The following is a 12,270-nucleotide window of genomic DNA, read 5'->3' as shown; positions in this document are numbered from 1 at the left end:
CCCAGTGGAGTACCTTACAAGGTCTATAAGAACTGTCCAAGACTACTCCGCAGACTCTGGAAAATCCTGAAGGTGATCTGGAGGAGGGGCAAGGTAGCAGACCAGTGGAGACAGGCAGAGGGTGTGTGGATCCCAAAGGAGGAGAAGTCTCAGAACATCAACCAGTTCCGAACCATCTCGTTGCTGAGTGTTGAAGGGAAGATCTTCTTCAGCCTCATTGCCAGGCGACTGACAGACTACCTCCTGAAGATCTCCTACATTGATACATCAGTCCAGAAAGGAGGGATCCCAGAGGTATCTGGATGTCTGGAGCACACAGGTGTGGTCACTCAGCTCATCAGGGAAGCCAGGAAGAACAAGGGGGACTTGGCTGTTCTGTGGCTGGACCTCGCAAATGCCTATGGATCCATACCCCACAAGCTGGTCAAAGAGGCACTGAACCGGCATCACATCCCAAAGAAGTTCATAGACCTTATTTTGGACTACTATGCCAACTTCCATCTGAGAGTCTCCTCCGGAAAAACAACCTCCGACTGGCACAGGCTTGAAAAGGGGATCATCACTGGCTGTACAATCTCAGTCATCCTCTTTGCACTCGCCATGAACATGCTGGTGAAGTCTGCGGAAGTTCAGTGCAGAGGGACCCTCTCCAGGTCTAGAGTCCGACAGCCACCCATCCGAGCCTTCATGGACGACCTGACAGTGACCACTACATCTGTCCCAGGCTGCAGGTGGATCTTGAATGGCCTTCAGGAGGGGATTTCCTGGGCTCGCATGAGCTTCAAGCCGGCCAAGTCGAGGTCCCTTGTGCTAAAGAAAGGGAAGGTTACTGGCAAGTTCTGCTTCTCACTTGGCACCACCAAAATACCATCACTCACTGAGGAACCTGTGAAGAGCTTGGAAAAGGTGTTCAATTGCAGCCTGAGAGACGCAGCCTCCACAAAATCGGCCAACCAAGACCTGGAGACCTGGCTGACCGTGGTGGACAAGTCTGGCCTTCCTGGCAAGTTGAAGGCCTGGATTTACCAGCACGGGATTCTCCCTCTGATCCTCTGGCCCCTCATGGTGTACGAAGTCCCCATTTCAAAGGTGTAAGGCTTTGAGATGAGGGTCAGTAGGTTCCTTCGCAGGTGGCTGGGACTGCCGCGAAGCCTGAGCAGCATTGCTCTATACGGGCACAATAACAAGCTGAAGCTCCCCATCAGCAGCTTGAGTGAGGAGTTCATGGTGACACGGTCCAGGGAGCTCCTATAATATCGGGAGTCCAGTGACCCAAAGGTTGCCCAGGCTGGGATTGAAGTCAGGACGGGGCGGAAGTGGAGATCTGCCGAGGCTGTGGATGTCGCAGAGGCAAGGCTACGGCAAAGGGTATTGGTGGGAACAGTGGCGCAGGGGAGATCTGGCTTGGGTAGCAGAAGAACTATGATATGAACGCTATGATAAGAACGCTATGATAAGGCGCAGGGGAAAGAGAAGAGGTCACTGATCCTCGAGGAGGTGCGAGCAGGAGTTGAGGAAAGGCGGGCCTGCCAGATGGCGGGAATGCGGCAACAGGGCGCCTGGACCAAATGGGAACAAGCAGCAGAGCGCAAGGTCACATGGACCGAGCTCTGGAAAGCCGAACCCCATCGGATAAAGTTCTTGATCCAGGCGGTCTACGACGTGCTGCCAAGTCCATTCAACCTCTTCACCTGGGGGAAGGTGGAGACACCAGCGTGCTTCCTCTGCCAGAGGAGAGGAACCTTGGAGCACATCCTAAGCTGTTGTCCAAAAGCCCTGGGTGAAGGGCAGTACCGCTGGCGACATGACCAGGTCCTGAAAGCCATAGCCGATACCATCTGCAGGGGAGTCAGTCACAGCAAGAGCCTCCGCCCAGTGAAGAGCACCGCTTTCATCAGAGCTGGCGAGAAGTCAACACCGGCTGCCCGGAACACCTCTTCTGGTCTGTTGGCAACAGCACGCGACTGGGAGCTGTCAGTTGATCTGGGCAAGCAGTTGAAGTTCCCTGACGTGGTTGCCAAAACAACACTAAGGCCAGATATTGTGCTTACCTCAGTGGCCTCCAAGCAGGTAATCCTCCTGGAGCTCACAGTGCCTTGGGAGGACCGTATGGAGGAGGCCAATGAGAGGAAGAGCGCAAAGTACTCTCAGCTTGTGGAGGAGTGTCGGAGCAATGGGTGGGGAGCGATGTGCCGGCCCGTTGAAGTGGGATGTCGAGGGTTTGTGGGCAAATCCCTCTGCAGGGCCTACAGAATGCTTGGCATCACAGGGGCCAGCCAGCGAAGGGCCATGAAGTTAGCCACAGATGCAGCAGAAGTGGCATCAAGGGGGATGTGGATCAGGAGGGCAGAGGTGTGGCATGTAGGGCAGTAGCGCTACCTGGACACAAGCTGGGGCCTGATCAAACCTAGCTGGGTCGCCTAGGGGAGGGGGTCTGATTGTTGAAAGACCCGAAACCCCCTGTGATCCTAAGTTACATCACTGAGGATGTGTCCAGTTGCACCATTGGTGTATTTAAAAAAAGTATATATATATATATATATATATAACACACCGTCAGTTGTATTCTATACCACTAATCACACCACAGCTCAATGATTAACTCTCACAGTGTCAATGAAAATATTATATTTGCCAAGGCAACATCTTTAGTTCCGTTCTTATCTTTAAGGCTGTACAAAAACATTTATTCACATTCCATTCTTATTCATCTCCATTCTAAATGAAAAAAAACAAACAAAAACAACACAGCAAGCCAGTCAAAGAATCCGGGTCACGGCACCAATTATTAGGACTCTCCCAATCTTGGTGAGTTAATTGGATAAAATCATTATATATATATTTATTTTTGTAAGATTTTTAAAACTGCTTTTGCAACCAGAGGGAGTTTTTCTAACCTGTGTTGAAACTTTGTAATATAATAATTCTAGCAAATAAAAGATCAGTTAGAAGATACTGGAGCACTTTTAAATAGTTCTATGATTGTTGACCGTCTGTGAGGCCGTGAATTTGCCCTGACTGCTGATTGGACGATTCAAAATGTGTGTGAGAGTGCAAAGTGAGACTTGAGTCAGGTGTTCTCACCTTCCGTCTGGTTATTCCTCCTCCAGGTCAACCTGGTGTCAGAGCATATCTGGTGCAAGGACTTCCTGGTGCGCAGCTTCTACCTGAAGAACCTGCAGACACAAGAAACTAGAACCCTGACCCAATTCCACTTCCTGAGCTGGCCAGCTGACGGCATCCCCACCTCCACACGCCCCCTGCTGGACTTCCGCAGGTGGGAAACAACAACTATATTCCACATAAAGTACAAACCCTGTTTCCATATGAGTTGGGAAATGGTGTTAGATGTAAATATAAACGGAATACAATGATTTGCAAATCCTTTTCAAGCCATATTCAGTTGAATATGCTACAAAGACAACATATTTCATGTTCTAACTCATAAACATTTTTTTTTTGGCAAATAATCATTAACTTTATAATTTGATGGCAGCAACACGTGACAAAGAAGTTGGGAAAGGTGGCAATAAATACTGATAAAGTTGAGGAATGCTCATCAAACACTTATTTGGAACATCCCACAGGTGAACAGGCAAATTGGGAACAGGTGGGTGCCATGATTGGGTATAAAAGTAGATTCCATGAAATGCTCAGTCATTCACAAACAAGGATGGGGCGAGGGTCACCACTTTGTCAACAAATGCCTGAGCAAATTGTTGAACAGTTTAAGAACAACCTTTCTCAAGCAGCTATTGCAAGGAATTGAGGGATTTCACCATCTACGCTCCGTAATATCATCAAAGAGAATGTGGAGAAATCACTGCAGGTAAGCAGCTAAGCCCGTGACCTTCCATCCCTCAGGCTGTACTGCATCAACAAGCCACATCAGTGTGTAAAGGATATCACCACATGGGCTCAGGAACACTCCAGAAACCCACTGTCAGTAACTACAGTTGGTCGCTACATCTGTAAGTGCAAGTTAAAACTCTACTATGCAAGGCGAAAACCGTTTATCAACAACACCCAGAAACGCCGTCGGCTTGGCTGGGCCTGAGCTCATCTAAGATGGACTGATACAAAGTGGAAAAGTGTTCTGTGGTCTGACGAGTCCACATTTCAAATTGTGTTTGGAAACTGGATGTCGTGTCCTCCGGACCAAAGAGGAAAAGAACCATTGGGATTGTTCTAGGGTGAAAGTGTAAAAGTCAGCATGTGTGATGGTATGGGGGTGTATTAGTGGCCAAGACATGGGTAACTTACACATCTGTGAAGGTGCCATTAATGCTGAAAGGTACATACAGCTTTTGGAGCAACATATGTTGCCATCCAAGCAACGTTACCATGGACGCCCCTGCTTATTTCAGCAAGACAATGCCAAGCCACGTGTTACATCAACGTGGCTTCATAGTAAAAGAGTGCGGGTACTAGACTGGCCTGCCTGTAGTCCAGACATTGAAAATGTGTGGCACCTGCAATGTGAGAAGGGAGACCCCCGGACTGTTGAACAACTTAAGCTGTACATCAAGCAAGAATGGGAAAGAATTCCACTTCAAAAATGTGTCTCCTCACTTCCCAAACCAAAACTGAGTGTTGTTCAAAGGAAAGGCCATGTAACACAGTGGTGAACATGCCCTTTCACAACTACTTTGGCACGTGTTGCAGCCATGAAATTCTAAGTTAATTATTATTTGCAAAAAAAAAATGTTGATGAGTTTGAACATGAAATATGTTGTCTTTGTAGCATATTCAACTGAATATGGCTTGAAAAGGATTTGCAAATCATTGTATTCCGTTTATATTTACATCTAACACCATTTCCCAACTCATATGGAAACGGGGTTTGTACATCAACACAACAATATTCCACATAAAGTATGAGGTGGTGACTTGTCCAGGGTGTACCCCGCCTTCCGCCCGAATGCAGCTGAGATAGGCTCCAGCACCCCCCACAACCCCAAAAGGGACGAGCGGTAGAAAATGGATGGATGGATGTTATTTTGACTAAATATGTTATTTTGACTAAATATTGTTATTTTGACTAAATAATAAAATTTTGACTAAGAATTGTTATTTTGACTAAATATTGTTATTTTGACTAAATATGTTATTTTGACTAAATATTGTTATTTTGACTAAATATTGTTAATTTTGACTAAATATGTTATTTTGACTAAATATTGTTAATTTTGACTAAATATGTTATTTTGACTAAATATTGTTATTTTGACTAAATATTGTTAATTTTGACTAAATATGTTATTTTAACTAAATATTGTTATTTTGACTAAATATTGTTAATTTTGACTAAATATTGTTATTTTGACTAAATATTGTTATTTTGACTAAATATTATTTTGACTAAATATTGTTAATTTTGACTAAATATTATTTTGACTAAATATTGTCTTTTTGACTAAGTATTGTTATTTTGACTAAATATTATTTTGACTAAATATTGTTATTTTGACAAAATATTGTTATTGTTATTTTGACTAAATATGTTATTTTGACTAAGTATTGTTATTTTGACTGAGTATTGTTATTTTGACTAAATGTTATTTTGACTAAATATTGTTATTTTGACTAAATATTGTTATTTTGACTAAATATGTTATTTTAACTAAATATTGTTATTTTGACTAAATATTGTTATTTTGACTAAGTATTGTTATTTTGACTAAATATTGTTATTTTGACTAAATAATACAATTTTGACTAAGTATTGTTTTTTTTGACTAAATATTGTTATTTTGACTAAATATGTTATTTTGACTAAATATTGTTAATTTTGACTAAATATGTTATTTTAACCAACTATTGTTATTTTGACTAAATATTGTTAATTTTGACTAAATATGTTATTTTGACTAAATATTGTTATTTTGACTAAATATTATTTTGACTAAATATTGTTAATTTTGACTAAATATGTTATTTTAACTAAATATTGTTATTTTGACTAAATATTGTTAATTTTGACTAAATATTGTTATTTTGACTAAATATTATTTTGACTAAATATGTTAATTTGACTAAAGATTATTTTGACTAAATATTGTCTTTTTGACTAAGTATTGTTATTTTGACTAAATATTATTTTGACTAAATATTGTTATTTTGACTAAATATTGTTATTGTTATTTTGACTAAATATGTTATTTTGACTAAGTATTGTTATTTTGACTGAGTATTGTTATTTTGACTAAATAATGTTATTTTGACTAAATATTGTTATTTTGACTAAATATGTTATTTTGACTAAATATTGTTATTTTGACTAAATATGTTATTTTGACTAAATTGTTAATTTTGACTAAATTTGTTATTTTAACTAAATATTGTTATTTTGACTAAATATTGTTATTTTGACTAAGTATTGTTATTTTGACTAAATATTTTTATTTTGACTAAATATTATTCCGACTAAGTATTGTTATTTTGACTAAATATTGTTATTTTGACTAAATATTGTTAATTTTGACTAAATATGTTATTTTAACTAAATATTGTTATTTTGACTAAATATTGTTAATTTTGACTAAATATTGTTATTTTGACTAAATATTATTTTGACTAAATATGTTAATTTGACTAAATATTATTTTGACTAAATATTGTCTTTTTGACTAAGTATTGTTATTTTGACTAAATATTATTTTGACTAAATATTGTTATTTTGACTAAATATTGTTATTGTTATTTTGACTAAATATGTTATTTTGACTAAGTATTGTTATTTTGACTGAGTATTGTTATTTTGACTAAATAATGTTATTTTGACTAAATATTGTTATTTTGACTAAATACGTTATTTTGACTAAATATGTTATTTTGACTAAATATGGTTAATTTTGACTAAATATGTTATTTTAACTAAATATTGTTATTTTGACTAAATATTGTTATTTTGACTAAGTATTGTTATTTTGACTAAATATTGTTATTTTGACTAAATAATACAATTTTGACTAAGTATTGTTTTTTTGACTAAATATTGTTATTTTGACTAAATATGTTATTTTGACTAAATATTGTTAATTTTGACTAAATATGTTATTTTAACTAAATATTGTTATTTTGACTAAATATTGTTAATTTTGACTAAATATTGTTATTTTAACTAAATATTGTTATTTTGACTAAATATTGTTAATTTTGACTAAATATTGTTATTTTGACTAAATATTATTTTGACTAAATATGTTAATTTGACTAAATATTATTTTGACTAAATATTGTCTTTTTGACTAAGTATTGTTATTTTGACTAAATATTATTTTGACTAAATATTGTTATTTTGACTAAATATTGTTATTGTTATTTTGACTAAATATGTTATTTTGACTAAGTATTGTTATTTTGACTGAGTATTGTTATTTTGACTAAGTGTTATTTTGACTAAATATTGTTATTTTGACTAAATATGTTATTTTGACTAAATATTGTTATTTTGACTAAATATGTTATTTTGACTAAATATTGTTAATTTTGACTAAATATGTTATTTTAACTAAATATTATTTTGACTAAATATTGTTATTTTGACTAAGTATTGTTATTTTGACTAAATATTTTTATTTTGACTAAATATTATTCTGACTAAGTATTGTTATTTTGACTAAATATTGTTATTTTGACTAAATAGGTTATTTTGACTAAATATATTCTTTTGACTAAATATGTTATTTTGACTAAATATTGTTATTTTGACTAAATATTGTTAATTTTGACTAAATATGTTATTTTAACTAAATATTGTTATTTTGACTAAATATTTTTATTTTGACTAAATATTATTCTGACTAAGTATTGTTATTTTGACTAAATATTGTTATTTTGACTAAATAGGTTATTTTGACTAAATATATTCTTTTGACTAAATATGTTATTTTGACTAAATATTGTTATTTTGACTAAGTATTGTTTTTTGACTAAATATTGTTATTTTGACTAAATAATGTTATTTTGACTAAATATTGTTATTTTGACTAAATATTGTTATTTTGACTAAATGTTATTTTGACTAAATATGTTATTTTGACAAAGTATTGTTTTTTTGACTAAATATTGTTAATTTGACTAAGTATTGTTATTTTGACTAAATGTTATTTTGACTAAGTATTATTTTGACTAAGTATTGTTTTTTTGACTAAATATTGTTATTTTGACTAAGTATTTTTATTTTGACTAAGTATTATTTTGACTAAGTATTGTTTTTTTGACTAAATATTGTTATTTTGACTAAGTATTTTTATTTTGAGTAAATATTGTTATTTTGACTAAGTATTGTTATTTTGACTAAATATTGTCATTTTGACTAAATATTGTTATTTTGACTAAGTATTGTTTTTTTGACTAAATATTGTTATTCTGACTAAGTATTGTTATTTTGACTAAATATTATTTTGACTAAATATGTTATTTTGATAAAATGTGTTCTTTTGACTAAATATGTTATTTTGATAAAATGTGTTCTTTTGACTAAATATGTTATTTTGACTAAATATTGTTATTTTGACTAAGTATTGTTATTTTGACTGTTATTTTGACTAAATATGTTATTTTGACTAAGTATTGTTATTTTGACTAAATATTGTTATTTTGACTTAATATTGTTATTTTGAACAAGTATTGTTATTTTGACTAAGTATTGTTATTTTGACTAAATATTATTCTTTTGACTAAATATGTTCTTTTGACTAAGTATTGTTGTTTTGACTAAATATTGTTATTTTGACTAAATATGTTCTTTTGACTAAGTATTGTTATTTTGACTAAATATTTTTATTTTGACAAAATTTTATTTTGACTAAGTATGTTATTTTGACTAAATATTGTTATTTTGACTAAATATGTTACAATCTTGTCCCAATCTGAAAAAAAATGGCCTTCTGCTTTGGAGTGGTTGGCCACGAGCTAATTAGCATGAGTGTTTAAGCAACATGCTTTTGTAAATCTGAATTGTTGCGCCTCTGTGGATTTCTTCATGTAAATACAACAATCTCCATGCTTCCACGTGGCTGAAAAGACTGGTCCGTGGTCAAGATGGTCCATGGTCCATGGTCAAGATGGTCCATGGTCAATGGTCAAGATGGTCCATGGTCAAGATGGTCCGTGGTCAAGATGGTCCGTGGTCAAGATGGTCCGTGGTCAAGATGGTTCGTGGTCAAGATGGTCCATGGTCAAGATGGTCCATGGTCAAGATGGACAGCTTCATTATTATCTCTGTCGTCCATGGCTCGCTCGCCCGCCCACTCCCTCCCTCCCTCTCTCCCTCCCTCTGTCCCAGTGGACACTCCAGCATCTCCCAGTGTCATTTTTGTGGTTTGCAGCTAGTACTCTGCCTCCAGTTGCATAGTCACAAAAATGAGCATTGGCAGGTGTGACTGGCTACTGCAGGAGGGACCACATCTTCTCCCTTAAGTCCCGCCTCCTTCATGTCCCGCCATTCCATCACATCTCCTTGTTAAAGTCTCTTCTATTCATCTTGTCTTTTTCTCTCCTGCTCCTATCTGCTCTGGCTTCTGCTTTTCAGGAAGGTGAACAAATGCTACCGAGGACGCTCCTGTCCAATCATAGTCCACTGCAGGTAACATCACTTTTCATCAGAAAATCCTCATCAAACTACTTTTCCATTCGTCAATGTCTTGGGCCTACAATCACACCAGTCTAATAAACAATTTGGTGTCTGATTGCTGCCATCTTGTCCCCAGCAAAAGTAGCTCAAGTGGGGTGGCCATTATATTTACATTACTTGGATGGTCCTATCCAAACAACCTTCCCTAGTCATGGTGCCAAAAAAAAATAATAATAATAATAACCAGCACAAAAACATCAACAAACACGGTCACACACAACACATCCTGCTCATTGAACATTGATCCACAATCAGCATAAACTACACCCATTTTTCAATGCATTACAATGCATGATGGGAAAAATGCAAAATACACTTATCCATGTTTGGCACATTTTAGCTGCCTGATATTTCTGATTGATTACAAAACTTTAAGCAGGTCGTCACGGAAGTAAACAAGGTCCAACTTTCACGTACTCTTAAAATCCAATTATATATATATATATATATATATATATATATATATATATATATATATATATATATATATATATATATATACTACCGTTCAAAAGTTTGGGGTCACATGTAAATGTCCTTATTTTTGAAGGAAAAGCACTGTACTTTTCAATGAAGATAACTTTAAACTAGTCTTAACTTGAAAGAAATACACTCTATACATTGCTAATGTGGTAAATGACTATTCTAGCTGCAAATGTCTGCTTTTTGGTGCAATATCTACATAGGCCCATTTCCAGCAACTATCACTCCAGTGTTCTAATGGTACAATGTGTTTGCTCATTGGCTCAGAAGGCTAATTGATGATTAGAAAACCCTTGTGCAATCATGTTCACACATCTGAAAACACTTTAGCTCCTTACAGAAGCTACAAAACTGACCTTTGAGTAGATTGACTTTCTGGAGCATCACATTTGTGGGCTCAATTAAATGCTCAAAATGGCCAGAAAAAGAGAACTTTCATCTGAAACTCAACAGTCTATTCTTGTTCTTAGAAATGAAGGCTATTCCACTAAATTGTTTGGGTGACCCCAAACTTTTCGTTACTATACGGTGGAACCTCGATTTACAAACCTCTCTATTTGGGAATGTTTCAGTTTGCAAACCTTTAGAGGGAGCCACATGTGCGACGCATGTCTCGGTGGACAAACGATTCATTCATTCATTCATTTTGTGTCCCGCTGTGAGGCGTTCCCGGACTGCAAATGAAACCACGCCCCAACCTCTCCAAAAGTATTCTGATTTGTATCCAATTCTTCTTTTGTTACGTCTATTGATATTTAGCACTTTGAGATTGTATGTCAAATGAAAAGTGAAAATGTACCATGTTCAAATATATATCTTGATGTCGTCACCACTATTCTTTTTTCCCCAGACACGGTCAAAAATAAAACATTTTATAGATTCACCCGGTCACAACATTAGGTACACCTGCCCATTTCATTCAGACTCTGCATTAAAAAAACAGTTTTAGCAGCATTTACTGTAAGGGGTTGAATCTCTGGGAACCTAACAATTCCATCCATTCCTGGGGTGACAATTTGATTCAGAATCCATTCTCGATTTCATCATCTATAAAATCCTTTAAAAAAAGACAAGTGTGTTCTTGTCTCTCATAAAGATTGTGAACGATAGGCAAAATTCCCCCCCCAAAAAGTGTGGTTCCCCTTTAAAGCGTGAGTGTAGAATACATGAAGAATGCGCTACCGACCTGGTAAGACAAAGAAGAGTCCCACACCTAAATGCGTCAGTCATACGCAGGATTCTCACAGGAATGAGGGAAACATACAACTGTACTTTTACTGTATGTAACACATGTTGTGTGTTGTTGTTGTGTGCTAACCACAGCGACGGCACTGGCAGGACTGGCACCTACATCCTCATTGACATGGTGCTCAACCGCATGGCCAAATGTGAGTCACACACACACACACACACACACACACACACACACACACACACACACACACACACACACACACACACACACACACACACACACACACACACACACACACACTTGCTTACTTATGGTTGTCCATCGATTCGATGATGACCATCTTCTTTTATTTGAGAGTCTGCTGATGTTTGAACAGTCCAATCCTGGATCCACAGATGTGGTTATAGACCGGGCATGTGAAGCGGGTGCTGGGGGGAGCAGGGGTGGCTTGGCTGGATCCACAGATGTGGTTAGAGACCGGGCATGTGAAGCGGGTGCTGGGGGGAGCAGGGGTGGCTTGGCTGGATCCACAGATGTGGTTATAGACCGGGCATGTGAAGCGGGTGCTGGGGGGAGCAGGGGTGGCTTGGCTGGATCCACAGATGTGGTTATAGACCGGGCATTTGAAGGAGGTGCTGGGGGGAGCAGGGGTGGCTTGGCTGGATCCACAGATGTGGTTATAGACCGGGCATTTGAAGGAGGTGCTGGGGGGAGCAGGGGTGGCTTGGCTGGATCCACAGATGTGGTTACAGACCGGGCATTTGAAGGAGGTGCTGGGGGGGGCAGGGGTGGCTTGGCTGGATTCACAGATGTGGTTATAGACAAGGCATTTGAAGGAGGTGCTGGGGGGGGCAGGGGTGGCTTGGCTGGATTCACAGATGTGGTTATAGACAAGGCATTTGAAGGAGGTGCTGGGGGGGGCAGGGGTGGCTTGGCTGGATTCACAGATGTG

The 12,270-nt window shown here is 37.3% G+C and overlaps 1 protein-coding gene across 2 annotated transcripts in view; it reads left to right on the top strand.

The window, feature by feature from the left end:
- The window catches only part of ptprna (protein tyrosine phosphatase receptor type Na), a 74,665-nt gene that overhangs the window by 59,066 nt on the left and 3,329 nt on the right, over window positions 1–12,270 (top strand). For both annotated transcript variants that reach the window (XM_062068735.1, XM_062068733.1), the window contains exons 20-22: window positions 3,111–3,277; window positions 9,539–9,592; window positions 11,447–11,511. In XM_062068735.1, the coding sequence (XP_061924719.1) occupies window positions 3,111–3,277; window positions 9,539–9,592; window positions 11,447–11,511 (286 nt within the window). The remainder of the gene's footprint in view (window positions 1–3,110; window positions 3,278–9,538; window positions 9,593–11,446; window positions 11,512–12,270) is intronic.

This window comes from Entelurus aequoreus, linkage group LG14 (genome assembly GCF_033978785.1).
Source record: "Entelurus aequoreus isolate RoL-2023_Sb linkage group LG14, RoL_Eaeq_v1.1, whole genome shotgun sequence".
Lineage (NCBI taxonomy): Eukaryota > Metazoa > Chordata > Actinopteri > Syngnathiformes > Syngnathidae > Entelurus > Entelurus aequoreus.
This window is presented reverse-complemented; position numbering and strand designations above follow the sequence as displayed.